We start from the raw sequence: 19,716 nt of genomic DNA, 5'->3' as shown, positions 1-19,716 counted from the left end.
TGCCAGGTGTGACCCAAAAAGCAAAAAAAAAAAAAAAGTCTAGATGAAATATTTCATTTCCAAATAATGCACTAAAACAGAACCATATTGGCAAAAGGAATTTGTGGGTGAATTTATTCACTTTTTTTCACAATTTAATAAATAATATAACCGTGATCTTATTGCCGGGTGCCCATTTTCTCAGATGAATACACAATCTGCTGTATGCCACACCAAGACTACAGTTTTCCTGTTTTTTTGTTTTTTTTTTGAGGCTCTCCAGTGGGACCAGAAAAGCCATGTGGGGTACCAGGGATCGAACCCTGGTTAGCTGTGTGCACAGTAAGCACCCTACCTGCTGTCTGTCTCGCCCCGAGTCTGCTGCTTTGAATCAAGTGGCATAAACTGCTCGAGCTACACAAAACCAGAATCAGAATTTCTTTGGACACGTAAGGTCTGACGGGATGACAACGGTGATTAAGGACTCCACAGCGGCCTACGTTCCGTCCACGGGGCACAGAGCCTGCCGCCGTCTGTCAACTTAATCAAGTCCCTGCACGACGTAATTCGGGGCGACGTGGGGGTCCGGCATCCACGGCAAAGCCATCCCCGGGGTCTCCCGGAGCTCACGCTGCATAAGGTGTGTTATCAAGCGTCTCCTCACGAGAAAACCTATTCACGAAATCGCATAATCCTGACAAAAACAAGACTAAGATTTTCTGCTCTAGCAAAGTCCCTACCTGCTAGTAATTTGGACTCAGAATTTCTCCCCATCCCCAACATCTGGCTTTGATTTTTTCCCCCCTTGTTCCTGGAGCGATAGCACAGCGGGTAGGGCATTTGCCTTGCACAGGGCTGACCCAAGTTCGATTCCTCCGACCCTCTTGGAGAGCCCAGCAAGCTACCGAGAGTATCCCGCCCGCATGGTAGAGCCTGGCAAGCTACTGAGAGGATCCCGCCCGCACGGCAGAGCCTGGCAAGCTCCCTGTGGCATATTCAATATGCCAAAAACAGTAACAACAAGTCTCACCATGGAGACATTACTGGTGCCCGCTCCAGCAAATTGATGAACAACAGGGTGACAGTGCTACAGTGTTACTTGGCTCTCATCTGGCTCTGCTCAGAGGTCACTCCTTCTTGGAGCACTGAGGTTCACGTGGGCCAGGAAGTGAACCCTGAACCCCACCCATGCAAGGCAAGGCTCTAGCCCTGAGCCACATCCCTGGCCTCTACCTTTAATTTGAGGGGGAAACGTTCCAATGAATTTACCCACCTCATCTCTTGCTAAAAACCTAATGATTTTAGGTTAAAATGATTTTAACCTCAATCATTTTTTAAAAAAAATTATTATTGGGGGGTGTGGGGTCCCACTCAGCTATGCTCCACGGACCACATATGGAATGAGGAGTCAAACTGAGATTGGCCACATGCAAGCACCAGAACCCCCTCTACTATCTCTCTACCCTCAATCATATTTTTTTCAAATTGATTTCATTCTTTTTTCCACCCCGTCATTTCCTGTGTTGCAGCTATATCCCTTCCCAACATGAAGAATGCTGAACTGGGCAGCATTTTGCACATAAATTGTGGAGGCCTGGTTTTCATTCCCCCTGCCTATGTGTACAACTCGAGTCCCCCACTATAAATGGTGGAGGTCTAGATACTTTCTACCGAATTTTCATCCTCCCTCCCTCTCTGTGCTATCAAGCACACATTTCAATGACACGTGCACTCTCTGGAACCACAGTGACAAGGACTGAGTCTGTCTTCAACAGCCTCCATTACCCTAAATATTAAGTACACTCTCGTTTCTTCTGGAACGGGGTACAACTAGAACATACTCTAAAAATAACCCCTTTCACCTCTCTCCTCCTGAGAAGTCAAAATAGCTCATTATTTTTCCTATACCACCCACTCCTCTTTAAAAGATATTTTTTTCTCCCCCAAATTTGCAATACCCAAGGGAATATTCAAGGGCCATCTGGGATGATTTTTTTTACTACCAGATCAAACACGATAAATGAAGTCAACTAAGACATATTAACTTTGCGTTGGCTACAAATCCTCTGCTTTCCCAATTAACTTAAGCATCTCACACATAAAAATATACCATTGGCTTTAAAACCCTCAAGTTTTGGGAGATTAAAAAAAAAAGAGATTCTGGAAGGGACATTGGCTCCTATTCTGTGTTAAATAAGAACTGATTCGGATTATTTGCCTATTTTAACCAACAGTAAACCTCAGACCTAAGTCTCTATCTAAGACTTACTAGCAAGACCCGTGCACACAGTCTCATTAATTTTCAAGTCCAGTCTAAAAGGATCACTTAAATGACTCATAAGATTCAATTAACAAGATAATTGATTTATCTGCTCCTGCCAGAGTCCTGCAGCCCTCGGAAAATCCCCGTTCTGCTTAGCAGGACTGATTTATCCTGCCCTGTGTCTGTCTAAATGTTACATTAAAGCCAGATTTATCTCTAAATCAAAGACTAGATCCATCAGATCCGTGTTTTAATACTAGCAATTGCATTTGGCTGGGGTACCAAGGAAGGACGGGCGCGTGGGTGCGAAAGGGAAGCGTGTGAAGCGACAGGAACTCAGCAGGAAGGAACCGCAAGAAAGACATCGTGTTGCTTGGGTTGCAATGTGGTCTGAGGGTCCCCGAGATGATGTAACTCCAGGGTCTCTTTGTCTCTTTCCCATTTCGGGTTGCAAAAGGGGGAGCTGTATCGGACAAGTGAAGGGAGTGAATGTTGGGGAAGTGTCAATCAAACCTGGCAGCGCCCCCTCAGCTGGGTTAAAACATGGTTCGGAGCACACCGCTAATAGTGTTGGTCACAAATAATAAGATTCTGCATGGTTTCAGTACCCAGGTCTGATTTCGGGTTTATTCTGAGAACAAGCCAATCTGTCCCACAACGTGGAAGAAGAAAACCAGCGCTGCCTGCTGCTGCCACCTGCTGGGGGCTCGTGGAATCACATGCACTTTCTTTTTCAAACAGAAACAAAAGAGGAAATTGCAGTTCAAAGACCCATTTACCATGGGCAGGATTTAAAAACAACAACAACAACAACAAAAACATCAGAACAAACTATAAAAATGACCTTTACATTCATCCTGTTTGAAAAAAAAAAAGACATCACTTTTTGGCCACAAAGCCAAGCTGTGTGCTATTTCCAGTCATATCTTAAGTAAGAGGAATTTAAAAGTTTTTCTTTTTGGGTCACACCCGGCAATGCACAGGCGTTACTCCTGGCTCCGTACTCAGGAATTACCCCTGGTGGTGCTCAGGGGACCCTATGGGATACTGGGAATCGAATCCGAGTCGGCCGAGTGCAAGGCAAATGCCCTCCCCGCTGTGCTATTGCTCCAGCCCCAGCAGGACAAATCTATATCATGGTTTTACTAGTTTAAAATATGGCAAATTCTCCCCTTTTGTAACTATCACACTTCTGGAACACTTTTCCCTGTGACGAGGAAACTCGAACCACAGTGAAAAGAAAATAGGCCAGATTTCTGAGACTCTCTCGGTCCTGCCCAACTCAAACTCTGTTGGTGGTGGGGTAATGGGCTCATGGTGGCTGCGGATTCCTAGAATGATCTAGAAGGAAGGAGGTCCTCCAGCGACACCAACGGTAGAGAAGCCTTCCTCTCCGAGTCCAGACTGCCGAGTCCTCCCAGGGAGGAAGCAGGGAGGAGCCCCAGAAGGCTTTTATTCACAGCTCTCATTCCGGGCCACACGATGAGCGAAACACAAGGGGCCAAACTTAGCTTCGAAATGAGGCAGCTTCAAAGGGCTGCTGAGAAGCAGAAGTGACGTCGGTCGGAACTTCCTTCCTGAGACAGGTCCTTTGGGAAAGCGGAGGCAAGGTTCACTGCTCAGAATGAAAGCAGGAAGAACTGACCACGCGGTCCTCTAGCTGGGAGGAGGAACCACGCGGGCACTGAGGCACCTCTGCTTTCGCCTGTAGGCACAGCGGGGCCCAAGGCCAGTGGTCACAGAGCCACATGCTGAGCCCAGGATGCCCAGGTGTTCTGTCAGTCGCACTGGTCACGTGTCATTCTGACCCTCTGTGAGAGGAAATCTCTGGATGGGCTAAGATGTGGTTATGACAGTTTTGTGGCTCTCTCTTGTCACCTTCCCCCACTTCTGTTGCAGCACTGTCTTCCCATTGCTTATCAATTTGCTTGAGCGGGCACCAGTAACGTCTCCATTATAAGACTTGTTGTTACTGTTTTTGGCATATCGAATACACCACAAGTAGCTTGCCAGGCTCTGCCATGCGGGAGGGATACTCTCGGTAGCCTGCCTTGCTCTCTGAGAGAGAGACAGAGGAATCGAACATGCAAGGCAAATGCCCTAACCACTGTGCTATAGCTTTGATCTCCAAGGGTGTGAAGAATGTTGGTTATAAACTATACACCCAGCACAGAGCCAGGAGCAGCCCCAGAGCAAGCTGGGTGTGGCCCAATTAGTCGAATATTTACAAGCTCAAAACACAGTGATGACTGGGAGGAGCATTGCAGAAAGACCAAGAGACATTCCTGGCGGTTGTGCAGCCTTAAATAAAACCAGAATCCCTAAGAGGAAAACAAAACATTTCCTCTCAAGATACTCTAAGACATCTGCATCTCAAAGGAACATCGCTAGTCCATCAGTGAGATGTATCCCTGTGCTTAGGGATTTTTAGGGATGAAAGGTGGGGGCAGGAGTCAAGAGAGCCACAAAGCTGTCAGGACCACATCTTGCTCCAGCCTGAGTTCTCCTCTTACAAAGGGTCGGAGTGACACATACTCAGCATGACTGACAGAACACTAGAAAATGGAAGAGCCAGGGGCTGGATCGATAGCACAGCGGGAAGGGCGTTTGCCTTGCACGTGGCCAACCCGGGTTCGAATCCCAGCATCCCATAGGGTTCCCTGAGCACTCCCAGGGGTGATTCCTGAGTGCAGAGCCAGGAGTGACCCCTGTGCCTCGCTGGGTGTGACCCAAAAAGCAAAAAAAAAAAAAAAAAAAAAAGGAAAAGCCAATACTTAAATACAGAAATCCAAAACCTCGCGGCTGCTATTGTGGCCACATGACCTCATGTCTCTTCATTCTCAGCAATGGAAAACAAATTATCAAATGCTTCCTTTCCAGCAGGTCTGATTTTTGGGGGGAGGGAGGAAACTCCAAACAATAATAGTGAGTTTTTTGTTGAAATATTGAATGTAATCAAAGTAAAGAGAAAGTAAAGTGAAAAACAAAAAAAAAAGAAAGAAAAAGAAAATGGAAGTGCCAGCTCTGTGTGGGAAACAGCTCAGGAGGGACCAAGAAATCCCAGATGTGTCTCCTTCTGAAAGGCCTGAGGAGGCCGCCAATTACCTAAGGTCATCAGCTGGATTTTAGGCATTCAAAAAAAAAAAATTCTGGTGTACCTTCAACCAATAGCTCTCAAATTCTTAGTATTTTAAGGAAAAGGAAAAAACTGCAAGCACACTGGGAATTCACACGCCATTTCTGTGTTGTGGGATCTGGAGCTCACAAATAATTGAATGGATAATTCAGGCGCTGATTCTACGTTCCTGGAGTAGACAATCTTGGATGTCCCCGAGGAAGCAAAGGAAAAACAAGAGCATCTCCAATCACCTCGGGTAATAAGAGAGCATCCATGCAGGGACCCTTTCAACTACAAGGACACTGATACTCCTTGCGGAGTGAAATGAGTCAGAGGGAGAGGGACAGATGTAAGATGATGGCACTTATTTGAGGGATATAAAGAAACAGTCAAAGAATAACGCCCGAAGACACTAGAAATAAAGGCCAGGGGACTGGCTCTTAGGAGGAAGCTTGCCTGGAAGGGGAGGGAGTGTGGACAGGCCAGGGAAGGGGCCACAAAGAGGGAAGTGGTCACTGTGGATGGGGACTGGGTGCTGAGAGGAGGTAATGTGACATGCATGATACGCGCTGAGTAACAGTACTGCCAGTCACAGTACCTAAAAGGAAAAGAGGAAAAGGACAAAGTGTCTGCCATAGAGGCGGGCTCGGGGGGCAGGAGGGAAACTGGGGACACTGGTGGAGGGAAGTGGACACCGATGAAGGGATGGATGTTTGAACGCTGTCGGACTGAAAGTGCATCATGAATAACTTTGCATTTCACAGTGATTCGACTTTTAAAAAAGGTAATGATACCCCGCAAGCTACCGAGAGGATCCCGCCCGCACGGCAGAGCCTGGCGAGCTCCCCATGGCATATCCGATATGCCAAAAACAGTAACCACAAGTCTCACAATGGAGACATTACTGGTGCCCGCTCGAGCAAATCTATGAGCAATGGGATGACAGTGCTACAGTGCTACAGTGATGATCTTTTAGGGAACAGAAAGTAGCTGAGTAGCTCACAGGGCGGCATCGTGTCTATCACACTAAGCAGCAAAGGGCTGATGAACACCTCATTGAATAGTGAGGCACGCACCGGATGCAAGGCTGGGGTCTTCTCTCTAGCACTCGGGGGGCTAGAGGGACTGGAAACTCAGCATGAGGACTGGAGAAGAGACAGCGACGGAAATGGGACAGAGACTTTCAGAGGGTCCCTTGGGTCTCCAGTGGGCATTTTCTTCTGCCCCCTCTTTCCTGTTCACCTTTCCTCAGCCCCTGCCTTGGAATCTGGTCTAACCAGGGTGGACCTCGGTGTGGAACCCCTGGCCCTTTATCCCAGGGGGGCTTTATCCCTGATGTGACTCTTCACATACATGGGCTCCTTAGCCCAGGAGACTTTCTCAGCCATCCTTTTTGTTGTTCTCCTGCTCTCTCATTCCTAATCGCCCGTCCAGAGCAGCCTTCACTTCATCTCTCCTCCTCCCCCTTGCCCCGCTCTAAGAATCTTTTAAAACAATTTAAGTTTTTAATTATTGTTTAAATTTTTTTTTCACTGTCATCCCGCTGCTCATTGATTTGTTTGAGCGGGCACCAGTAACGTCTCTCATTGTGAAACTTATTGTCACTGTTTTTGGCATATGGAATACGCCACGGGGAGCTTGCCAGGCTCTGCCATGCAGGCGGGATACTCTCGGTAGCTTGCCGGGCTCTCCGAGAGGGGTGGAGGAATCGAACTCGGGTCGGCCACGTGCAAGGTAAACGCCCTACCCGCTGTGCTATCGCTCTTATTATTGTTATTTATTATTTATTTATTGTTGTTATTTATTATTATTGTTTATTATTATTATATTATTATTTTTGGATTGAATCACCGTGAGGTACAGTTACAAAGCTTTCATGTTTGAGTTTCAGCCATACGATGATAAACACCCATCCCTCCACCAGTGCACATTCCCCACCACCAGTGTTCCCTTTCCAGCCCTCCCCCTGCCTCCATGGCAGACAGTTCTCCCCATACTCTCTCTCTCTGCTTTTGGGCATTACGGTTTGCAACACAGATACTGAAAGGCTATCACGTTTGGTCCTTTATCTACTCTGAGCACATATCTCCCGTCCCGAGTGAGAATATTTACATTTTATTTAATTTGGGGCCCATACCTGGCGGTGCTCAAGGCTTACCCCTGGATGTGTCCAGAGATCACTCCTGCAGATGCTCAGGGGACCAGATGGGATGCCAGGGACCAAACTCAGGTGGGCCACGTGCAAGGCAAGGGCCCTACGCACTGTGTTATCGCTAGCAGCCCCTTGGCTGCATCTCTTGTGCGTGTGTCTTTGTGTGCCCGTGTGCATGGTGTGTGATCAAGCCCGGGGCCTCACACGTGCAAGGCAAGTGCTCCTCCACAGAGCTACATTCCCACCCCTATCTCATCACTTTATCCAACCCCTACTTCACCCTCCCTCGCTCCTCTCAAGGTCCTTCACACTTGCACTTCACGGGATTAATACTTTTTTTTTTTGCTTTTTGGGCCACACCCGGCAATGCACATGGGTCATTCCTGGCTCTGCACTCAGGAATCACCCCTGGTGGTGCTCAGGGGACCATATGGGATGCTGGGAACCGAACCCGGGTCAGCCACGTGCAAGGCAAACGCCCTACCCGCTGTGCTATGGATTAATACTTACCTTCACTTAATTTGTTCAATTCAATAGTTCCCAACTAGGCCTTTAATGCCATTGGTTATTTTTTTAAAAGTTAATTAATTTAACTTTTTTCTTCTTTTTTGGGTCACATCTGGCGATGCTCAGGGGGTTCCTCCTGGCTCTGCACTCAGGAATTACTCCTGGTGGTGCTCGGGGGACCATATGGGATGCTGGGAATCAAACCAGGGTTGGCCATGTGCAAGGCTAACGCCCTCCCCGCTGTGCTATCGCTCCAGCCCAATTTAGCATGTTTTTAATTAAACCAATTATTCCATTTTGGGGGCCACTTCAGTGGTGTTCAAGCCCAACAGGGCTTTGGAATTACCAGAGGAAGCGGATTGTCCTGCTTGAACCCATGGCTTCCCATATGTGAGACATATGCCCTGTCTCTTGCTTAGATACTTTTCTTCTAGTCTTTGATCATCTGCTTGAATGAGTCAATTCTGACTTTGGTAGCATCACCCCAATATCCAAGCCCAGAGGTGTTGGGGAGTTCGCCCAACATCATCATCTGCTAGGTGAGCGAGCCCCGATTCAATCTGTTCTGACTCTGACAGATACCGGAGAATGAGTGCTCAGATTCTTAGCTGTGCCACCTGCCAAGGCACTTCACCACAGTGGTGGTTAAGTGAACAGTGAACTCAGACTGAATAGCTGAAATAAGATCAAAACACACCTTCTGAAGACCCTATCGATTGTAGATACAGAAACACACCTTTGGTTCTTTACAAATAGTCAGAGATTAAATAAATTATTCAGGAAGGAGCACCCATCTCTTGGCAACGAAGGCTCCCAGAGAAATAAAGGAGCCAATCGGTTAATTAAAAGCAAAAAAGAGAAAAAAAAAACTGAAAAACTAGAAGGAAGCTCTTATCTAAGCAGGAACGCACCTATAGTACAAATAATGAGTTCCAGTGTGAAGTCCCGAGGCCAGTGGAGGTCTGCCCCCTAGAGGCCAACAGTGAGAATACAGCCGTTCCCCAAGAAAGCCGTCACCACGAAGGGACTGAAACACTCCCAAGTGTCTTTTTGGTTTTCACTTTTATTAGTCAGTGCATTTTTTCCGTCTCATGAGGGGGAAGAGTTAAAACTTTACCTCAGGGGCTGAAGAGCTAGTATAGCGAGTAGTTACTTGCATGTGGTTGACCCAGATTTGGTCCCCAGCATCCCATAAGGTCATGAAGAGCCAGGAGTAAGTCTGAGCACTAGATGTGAACCCCAAAACAAACAATTTCTTAAAAAAAAATCTCTGGGGCTGGAGCAATAGCACAGTGGGTAGGGCATTTGCCTTGCACGCGGCCAACCCGGGTTTGATTCCCAGCATCCCATAGGGTCCCCTGAGCACCGCCAGGAGTAATTCCTGAGTGCAGAGCCAGGAGTAACCCCTGTGCATCGCCAGATGTGACCCAGAAAGAAAAAAAAATCTCAAATAGTATTCTGAGCCTTGGCATCTGGAGAGTATATAACATCTGGAATGAGGGTCAGTCCATTTTACTATCTTGATTCCCCTTTTCCTTTTAAGGAACGTATATATATATATATATATATATACATATACACACACATATATACATATATATGTACATATGTATATACATACATACCTACATATATATGTTCCCTTCTTTCTCTCTACTTTTGGTCATTATGGCTAGCAATATAGATGCTGAGAGGCCACTATGTTTGGTCTTTTATCTACTTTCAACACACATCTCCCATCCCGAGTGATCCCTCCAGCCATCTCTGCCTTATTGGCCCCTTCTCCATCCCAGCTGGACAGGCACTATCCACCCTCCCCCTCACCCCACACCTGGCAGCTCCCCTTTCAAGGCACTGTGGTTTACAGTACTGTTGCTGATAGGGCACCATGCATGTCACATCACCTTCTTTCAGCACCTAGTCCTGGTCCAGTGTGACCACTTCCCTCTATCCTTGTCATTGTGGTCCCTTCTGGAACCATCCCACCTCTCTCCCCACCTTGTTCGTACTTAGTCATTTGAATGTATTTTATCAAGAAACGGGCTGGAGCGATAGCACAGCGGGTAGGGCGTTTGCCTCACATGCAGCTGACCCAGGTTCGATTCCTCCATCCCTCTCAGAGACTGGCAAGCTACCGAGAGTATCCCATCCCACCTGGCAAGCTCCCCGTGGCATATTCAATGTGCCAAAAGCAGTAACAACAAGTCTCACAATGGAGACGTTATTGGTGCCCGCTCCAGCAAACTGATGAACAACGGGATGACAGTGCTACAGTTATCAAGATATACCCCTCCTGTCCTGCTCATTGTTTGACCAGGAAGTGGTTTGCCCTGGGAGTGTTTGCCATAGAAGCCGGGTTGGGTGGGGTGGGGTGGTGGGAGGGATACTGGGGACATTGGTTGTGGAGGGATGGGTGTTTGATCACTGTACGACTGAAACTCAATCATGAAAGCTTTGTAACTGTATCTCATGGTGAGTCAATTAAAAAAAAATCCAAAGTAAAAAAAAAAAGCATGTTTATATTAAAATGGAACCTAATAGGAGGTCTTTTAAATTAAAAAAAAAATCTTAAATTTCAAAGAAAAATAGTGCCTGCCACAGAGACAGGCGAGGGGTGGGGGGAAAACTGTGGACACGGGTGAGGGGACTGATGTTGGAACTGTCCCCCTGAAACTTAATCATGAATGACTTTGTAACTGTAATTCACAGCAATTCAATAAAAAAAAATTAAAAATAAGTGGCTGGAGCGATAGCACAGCGGGTAGGGCGTTTGCCTCACACTCAGCGATCCGGGTTCGTTTTCCAGCATCCCATAGGGTCCCCTAAGCACTGCCAGGAGTAATTCCCGAGTGCATGAGCCAGGAGTAACCCCTGTGCATCACCAGGTGTGACCCAAAAAAGAAAAAAAAAGGAAAAAATAAATAAGCCAATAAAAAGTATGAACAAGGGCCTTCTGGAAAGATAGTGCAGTGGGTAGGGCACCGCCTAAGGTCCCTGGAGCCCCAGCACTGCGGGATGAGGCCCAGAAAAACCAAAATACACAAGCAAATGATGTTCCCAAGTGAGACCCGTGCCTTGGTTTAGTTTAGTGGCGCCACACGCCCTTTCGTGCTCACGACTCACGACTGCTGCAGGCACGGTGCTGGGGTGCGTGTGTCGGGGGTGGCGGGTGCGCTCGCGGGCGGGTGGGCGTTCTGGCGATCCTGGTTGCCAAGAATCACAGAACAGGCTCTCTGCGCGCAAAACTCGCCCCGGCCTGACGAAGCACCCCTGCAGGTGCAGAAGCAATGCTAGGTGATGGCTTGTCCTGCCACGACCGAACTAAGTCTCTGGGCTCCGGCAGTGAAGAACCACGTGGCCCCATCAGGGTGGAGCCGCTGTTCCCAGCTCTGGCTTGTCTAGGTGGGACACCTGGGGGCCACTTTCCCCTGCAGCGCTGCTTCCCCAAGCACCGCCCCCCGGGACCCCCGGCGGGGGCGAGGGGTGGAGGGGCAGGTGTCCACCACACTCACCCCTCCCCGCGATGGACCCGCTCCCCCTGGCTGCAGGGCGAGCCTTGGACACGCAGGGTGCCAGCCCGGTCCTGGCCGCGGTTGGTTGGCACAGGAGCTGTTGGACACGGGGCCACTGGGTGGGGTGGGGGTCGGGGGGCGCAACCCCCGATGGCACTTACCATCTCCCGGAAGGCACTTTCCAGCGCCCCGATGACCAGGCACTCGTGCGGGATCTTCTTCTCGGTGAAGAAGCGCGAGGGCGGGGTGCTGGGGGAGCCGGGCGCGCCCACCCCGCCGCGCAGCGAGGCGGCGCGCGTTAGGGTGCGGCCGTGCGCCGGCGCGTGCTCGGGCTCGTCGCCCAGGCAGGTGGGGGGCAGCAGGGCCGAGTTCTTGAGGATCTCCACGATGTCCTGCAGCTGCTCGGCCACGTGGTGCTGCAGCAGCCGGGCTGCCACCACCGCGGCCCCCGAGCCCGCGTGCCCGTCGAACAGCGACCAGTAGTGGCAGCAGACGCCTTCCGATTCCTGCAGGGAAAACGGGGGGGACAGGCAGGGTGAGAGGCTGTACTGCCACCGACGGTCACTGCGGGCCTCCCGGACGCACGAGCCCCCCCTCCCCCCCTCCCCCGGCTGGCTCAGTGTTTGGGGCTGCAAACAGCAGGGGTGAGGCCTGCAACCCCCCTCTGGGAGGGTGTCCTCCTGCATCACTGATGCACGCAACGGATTTCCCTATTTTTTTCCCCCTTTGCTTTTTGGGTCACACCCGGCGATGCTCAGGGGTTCCTCTGGGCTCTGCACTCAGGAATTACTCCTGGCGGTGCTCGGGGGACCCTATGGGACGCCGGGAATCGAACCCAGGTCGTCTGCATGCAAGGCAAACGCCCCACCCGCTGTGCTATCGCTCCAGCCCCTGGATTTCCCTTTTTTGTTGTTCTGTTTTGGGTTTAAGACCACACCTGCAGTACTCAAGGGTTGCTCCTGGCTCTGTGCTCAGGGATGACCCCTGAGGTGCTGAGCGGTGGCCGTCCACATGAAGAGAGAATATTCTACCTATTTTCAGCACACAGTGCTTATCCAGAGTGATCATTTCCACCTTTCTTTGTCATGGGGGTCTCTTCTCTACCCCAACTGCCCTTGAGATAGGTTTCCAACTGTGGACCAACCCTCCTGTCCCCTTGTTCCTACTGTCCTTGGGTATTAGTCTCATACTATGTTTTATTTATTTATTTATTTATTTATTTATTTATTTGCTTTTTGGCCTATAGCACAGTGGATAGGGCGTTTGCCTTGCATGCGGCGGACCTGGGTTCAATTCCTCCATCCCTCTTGGAGAGCCCGGCAAGCTACCGAGAGGATCCTTCCTGCATGTCAGGGCCTGGCAAGCTCCCCGTGGCATATTCGATATGCCAAAAACAGGAACAACAAGTCTCACCATGGAGACGTTACTGGTGCCCGCTCAAACAAATCGATGAGCAACAGGAAGACAGTGACAGTGCTACATCTCCTCATATTATTAATGTCAGGCCACCAGGCCCAGTGGCAGTGGCAGTGGCTGAAAATGGCCCCAACGGAAAGAACAGGTCGTCTCTCCATCCTGAATCATTGTCATGTGCCTCAGGACTCTCCCACAATGGGGATTACTAAGTCTACCTCCAGCTCTTGCTATTGGCTGCATTAATAACGTGGCGATATAACCTCCCTGTGGCATCCCCCAACTTGGAACAAGTGGCAGAAGAAAGGATTTTCTTGTTCATCACCTTGAATCCTCCCAAAGCACCAGATGCCCAGGGGGAAAACACGCCAGCAGGATCCTGCACTTGACTTAAATGAAAACCCAGCAAGTGTCTTTTAAGCTCTGTGGGGACAGGCCGGATGGGAAGGGAGCAACTGTGAGAGTCTGGGCACGGAGTCTGTCACAACAAATGTCACCCTGAGAGTCCTGATGCCATCAGAGGACACGCTGCGTTGGAACAACAAGCATGTTGTTTCCCCCCCCCCCCCCCCCAAAGCAGCCCTGATTCTTCTCACAGGTAATCCAACCATTTCCTTTAGCAAGACAAAGCCACAGCTACCACCACCTGCTGACTAAATCAATCAATCAATCAATCAATCAATCACAATATCCCGCTAATCACCGATTTCTCGGGCGGGCTTAGTAACCTCTCATTTCGTCCTTTCCCTGAGATCTTAGAAGTCTATCTCGACTTGGCCCTCCCAATGATGTCGCACTGGGGGCTCTTTCAGGGTCAGGGGAATGGGATCCAGCTTGTTACTGGATTTAGCATATGAATACACCATGGGAAGCTTGCAAGGCTGTCCCATGTGGGCAGGAAACTCTCAGAGGCTTGCCAGTTTCTCCCAGAGGGAGAAGTAGGCTGAAGACTAAATAAATAGACAAAATAAATAAACACATCTTGGAACTTTCAAATAAACAAACTTAGTAGGGACCTTAAACTTGGGGCCCAGAGGGTTCAACATTATCCTTTGAGGAACCAGCACTATGAAACTTGCAATTTGGCTATTGTTTCTATCACAGCTGCAGTCTTCAGGGGCTTGCAAAGGATACGGCACAGAATGATCCAGTGGCTTAAAAACCAAGTGTGAAAGGACTTGCAGTAGATCAAACAGAATCTAGGAAGCGATTTCAGAGTTAGGACTTTGGTGGGTGGGGGATTCGACAGTGAAGGCGGACTTGCCGGGGATATCTAAGTGTATGCTGGGCTGTCACCAGTGCTTGGTGCCCAGGTGGCCATGGATGGCCAGCCACCAGGACTTCCCAGAAACGGGACACATGCATGGCAGAAATGGGTTGAGGGCAGGGATCACTGTGGGCAGCACCCCACCTGGGGTGACATAAATGAACAAGTCTTAAAATTAAAAAAAAATTAGTTATTAGTGTTCGACTTGTATACTTATGTACTGGGAGTTGCACAAACATTTCGTGGTTAAAAGAAAGGGTGACAGGGTCAGAGGAGAGAACAGAGAGGGAACCGTGCTTGCCTTGCACACATCCAATCTGGGCTCCGTCCCCAGCATCCCATACGGTCCCCTGAGCTCCCGCAAGACCGATCCCTGAGCACAGAGCCAGGAGTCAGCCCTGAGCCCTGCCAGGTATGTCTCCCGGCCACCCCCCAAAAAGGGAGGGCATGTGGGAAAAACCGAAGCAGCCCTGGTAAAGGACACCTCCTCATCATTTGACAAAGCCGCCACCGCAGGCAATTATTCCAGACTCTTCACTAAGATTCACTCATTTCATCCATCCATTCCCATGTTCAGATGAGCCTCACGCATGGGGGAGTCAGCAGAGGAACCCAGGTGTGTGGGACCTGGGGCAGAGATCTCCAAGGCTGCTCGGATCGGGACTAGGCCTCTTCCACCCAGATCCCCCATTTTTTCCAGTAGCTAGTCACACCCAGAGATTGTCCCTGGTGCCGTGAAATCCCAACAATGGCCAACATTCTGAGACTGTAAAACCAAGCTCCCAGAAGTATTGCGGCTGCGTGACATCTAATAGCCTAGTTCTCCCTCCTGGAGAACCTGACAAGCTACCGAGAGTCTATTGCCCACTTGGGAGAGCCTGGCAAGCTCCCGTGGCGTATTCATGTCCAAAATACAGTAACAGATATAATATACATACCTCTCGGAGAGCCCGGCAAGCTACCGAGAGTATCCCGCCTGCACGGCAGAGCCTGGCAAGCTCCCCTTGGCGTATTCGATATGCCAAAAACAGTTAACGATAAGTCTCATTCCCCTGACCCTGTAAGAGCCTCCAATTGTTGGGAAAGATGAGTAAGGAGAGGCTGCTAAAATCTCAGGGCTGAGTGTAATAGAGACATTACTGGTGCCCGCTCGAGTCAATCGACGAACAATGGGATGACAGTGACAGTGACATTTTCATTAGGGCTGTCGATATCCCATCATCGAGCGAAGATGAAGTGAGGGACAGAGAGTCTAACTGCTCTAAATTTTCACCTCCTTGGAAGTGATGTTTCTTCAAGTAGCCCCTCAGCTTGAGGACATTAATCCTCACCCCCATGCCAAAAGGGACCCCCCCTACCTGCTGCATTGCACCGGAGGTAAAGCTGTGGCCGAATTGCACCCAGAGTGATGTTTTCCAAATCACAAAATGTGCTGCTATTTTCCCCCTTAACAACCTGCTCTGTGGGCTGGCTCCAGCGACGAAGCCCCTACAAGCACTCTCTGAGCTAGTCTCGCCCCCCAGTCTCGCCCCCACTGAACTCCTCATTACCGGCGGCTCATCACCAGCCACCACTGCCGCCGCCCGAGGCTTGGCATTCTGCGGGCGCACGGCAGGAAGCAGAGTTCTTTCACGGAGCTGCTGGTTACTGAAGGGTGAAATCGGTTCCAGTAAACAATGGCTTCGAAGCCACCCGGGGGAGCACGGACACGGGAGAGACTCGGCCAAGAAACACCACAGACGTTAGCTCAAGACAAACCTGGGCTCCAGAACTGACTGCCTGGTGATCCTGGGCAAACTTCTGAAACCCTCTCAATGGTCTCCTTTGTTAGAGAGCAAGACGTAACTGGAATATAGGCGGGAAGGTTCCATTTACTTAAAGCCTGTCCTGGCATCTCCTCTGCCAATGTCAGGTTCGTACTGAGCATTGGAATAGAGCAGGCATGAGACCAGTGGCGTTGCCAAGTGCCTGCAGTTAACAACCTGGAACAGGCACCAGCAAGTGTGTTAGAGACGCTAAGTAGAGCCCGATGCCCAGGAGTAGAGGTTTGCACTGTAGCACTGTCATCCCGTTGTTCATCGATTTGCTCGATGTATCCCGCCCACACGGGCACCAGTAACGTCTCCATTGTGAGACGTGTTGCTACTGTTGTTGGCATATCGAATACACCACAGGGAGCTTGCCAGGCTCTGCCGTGCGGGCGGGAAACTGTCAGTAGCTTGCCGGGCTCTCCGAGAGGGGTGGAGGAATCGAACCCGGGTTGGCTACATGCAAGGCAAACGCTTTACCCACCGTGCTATCCCTCCAGTCTGAACCAGTACTAGCACATTACAAATGACAGACATTCAAGCACTGCTGAGGTGCTGCAGATGGCACAGTGATAAGCCAGGGCACTACAGCTGCCACACCAGGGAAGTTCAGAACATTCCGTAACAGCAAGCCTCACAACGGTGACATTACTGATGCCCGCTCGAGCAACTCAATGAACAACGGATGACAGTGCTACGGTGCTACAGTCCTAGTTCCCTGTATACCAGTCCTGAGTCACTGCTCATGTTTCCTGCTGGAAGCTCCAAATTACTCTCCAGGAAATGTCTCTGGGGCTCTTACTTGGACGCATGGGTCTACACCTGTGAAATCGAGCCCTAAAAGCTAGGAGGGATGTGCTGTTGACCTAAAGATTTCAAAAACACCTGCCATTCCATGCCATCAAACGTATGTTTCTGCGACAGGTAAATATAAGTATGTTCCACTTAAAGGAACTGCAGCACTGTCTGTAGCACTGTGGTCCCGTTGCTCATCGATTTGCTCATTGTTCATGGATTTGCTCACAGTAAACAGTCAGGGCCTGGGATGCGGCCGGGCGGTAGGCGCTTGCCTTGCATGTGTGAGACCCTGGACTAGGAATGCCCCACCCCCCCAACCACCGCTGATTAAAAAAAGATCAGTCAGTTGTTTTCGATTCTGTCACCTAAAATTGAGCTAAGCTTTGCCAGTGTTTCTTTATACGCAGGGACACAGGCGCCCTCTAGTGGTGGACATGATAAAGGTTTCCGGTCGCCTGGAGCTTGGATGCTGAATCCTGTTCATTCATCTTGCTTATGTGAGACTCAGTTCAATCTCTGGTACCGCCTGGCCCCCAGAGCACTGTGGAAGACTACCCAGCCAGAGACGAAGAAAAAATGTAGCTACTAATTTTGGCGTATTGCAGAATATAGGACTGGAGTGATAGCACAGTGGGTAGGGCATTTGCCTTGCATGCGGCCGACCCAGGTTGGATTCCTCCGTCCCTCTCAGAGAGCCCAGCAAGCTACCGAAAGTATCCCGCCCACACGGCAGAGCCTGGCAAGCTCCCTGTGGCATATTCGGTATGCCAAAGACAGTCACAACAAGTCTCACAGTGGAGACGTTACTGGTGCCCGCTCGAGCAAATTGATGGACAATGGAGTGACAGTGCTACAGTGCTACTGTGCAGATTATTGCTGGGTCCATGTGTTCCCAGGCAAGTGTCTCTGTAGACGACAGAACTAAGTTTTCACAAAATGATGCCTTAAAAAGTTGAAAAAAAATATTTTTAAGTCTTATAAAAAAGAAAAAACTGCTGATAGGGAACATAAAAAAAAATGAGCGCCTGGCCCATATGGTACTCTTCACTCTCAGTCATGAATGACAATCTAGTTATACCCAACAATCACAATAATCACAGCACAATAACCACATCAGTATCCGAAAGGCTCGGGAAGACAGCTGACATGTGGAATCACACTTGCGATGGATACTGATGAAGTCCCCGTCCAGACGGGAGCGAGAGAGAAGGCCGGGACTAGGCTCTCAGGAAGGCGGCCAACCAGCCACCGTGTGCGAACACTGCCATGAGAACGCCCAGCGTCCGTCTCGTGGACACCGTCGGACTTAGATGTCTCTGCTGCAACACCTTTATTGCCTTTAAACTTTCAAAATATATTTTTTAGTTTTATTAAATATAAAGAGCCCTCCCCGCCCCAAGGGACCCAGTCCTGGGAGTGGACCTCCACTACCCAACCACCAACACGCTCCAGGTCACTTTCCACATGCTCAGGCCGAGCCTTACACATGAGTGAACATATTTCTGGACCGTGCGGCCATGAAGCGGTCACATGACAAATCATCATAAAGGGAAATAAATGCATATGCCTCTCGGAGAGCGTGGCAAGCTACTGAGAGTATCCCGCCCACATGGCAGAGTCTGGCAAGCTCCCTGTAGCGTATTCGATATGCCAAAAACAATAACAATAACAGGTCTCATTCCCCTGCCCCTGAAAGAGCCTCCAATCATTGGGAAAGATGAGTAAGAAGAGGCTGCTAAAATCTCAGGGCTGGGACGAATGGAGACATTACTGGCGCCCACTTGAGTAAATCAATGAACAATGGGATGACAGTGATTATTAAATAAACAGAGTATGCACATAGATAGCGTGTATTGGTGGTATGTAGAGTAAGTATGGTTGTTCGGAAATAAGTGAACACAGAAGATTGGGGATATGGATGTCCCTAAATGTACTTATTGGTGAGTGGACTGCACTGTCAGAACAGGAAGAGCCAGTCCTCCTTCCCCAGGGCCTTCCCTGAAGACAAGAGCGTTCAGTTCATCAGAGGTCGTCATTCCTCCAGTCGGGGATTGAGAGCACTGGGCAGGGGCCCTGTGGACAGCAGGAACAGAACATCACCAATGGGGACGCCCACCCGGAGTTAAACTCACGGGAGTCTGCCAGAAGTTCAGCGGGAGCAGGACTACACTTCCTGCCCCCTCTCCTTCCTGCCAAAGCCAAGGGGGTGCTTAGCAGGGAACCAGGGCGGAGGTGTCCTGATCCCCCGTCAGGAGCTACTCTACGACTTGAACTTTATAAACGTCGGAGATCCGAAAGCGAGGCGGATCATTCCAAAACCCAGAGTATCTGCTTTAGGCATGGCAGCCACAGAGCTTCCAATCCCTCACTCCCGTGGGATCCACACAGTCGCCGTGAAAGGCAGAAGAACCAGCCCGGGGGAGGCAGAGGACACGGGGTACCTGGGGACTTCATAAAAGCCCACCCTAAACGCACAGTCTACCGCTGGTTCTTAGAGTCCTATAACAGGTAGCATGGCTGTTTTGTTTTTAAAACTTTTATTTTTGGGGGTCACACACGGCGATGCACAGGAGTTACTCCTGGCTCCTGCTCTCAGGAAACCCTATGGGGTGCTGGGAATCGAACCCAGGTCGGCTGCGTGCAAGACAAACGCCCTACCCGCTGTGCTATTGCTCCAGCCCTTCTAAAACCTTTTGATGAAATGATTCATATTATTCTGTTCCTCCGTGGGAAACAGGCCTTCACTGCATGCACGTAAAGGCACACGGTGCTTCCTGCTCAGGCTGACCATCTCAAGAGGGGATTTACTCTTAGCAGCTCCTCCACTGGTGGCGTGGGGCAGAAGACGGAGCATGAGTCCATCTGTTCTCCTTGGATGTGTCCTGTTGTGTGTTGGAGT

At 49.8% G+C, this 19,716-nt stretch overlaps 1 protein-coding gene across 1 annotated transcript in view; it reads right to left on the bottom strand.

Moving 5' to 3' along the window:
- PPM1H (protein phosphatase, Mg2+/Mn2+ dependent 1H) overlaps window positions 1-19,716 on the bottom strand; it is a 331,573-nt gene that overhangs the window by 172,735 nt on the left and 139,122 nt on the right. The window contains exon 3 of the mRNA XM_055127374.1: window positions 11,693-12,037. Within this exon, the coding sequence (XP_054983349.1) occupies window positions 11,693-12,037 (345 nt within the window). The remainder of the gene's footprint in view (window positions 1-11,692; window positions 12,038-19,716) is intronic.

The sequence above is a fragment of the Sorex araneus genome, chromosome 2 (assembly GCF_027595985.1).
Source record: "Sorex araneus isolate mSorAra2 chromosome 2, mSorAra2.pri, whole genome shotgun sequence".
In the NCBI taxonomy this organism is placed as follows: domain Eukaryota; kingdom Metazoa; phylum Chordata; class Mammalia; order Eulipotyphla; family Soricidae; genus Sorex; species Sorex araneus.
This window is presented reverse-complemented; position numbering and strand designations above follow the sequence as displayed.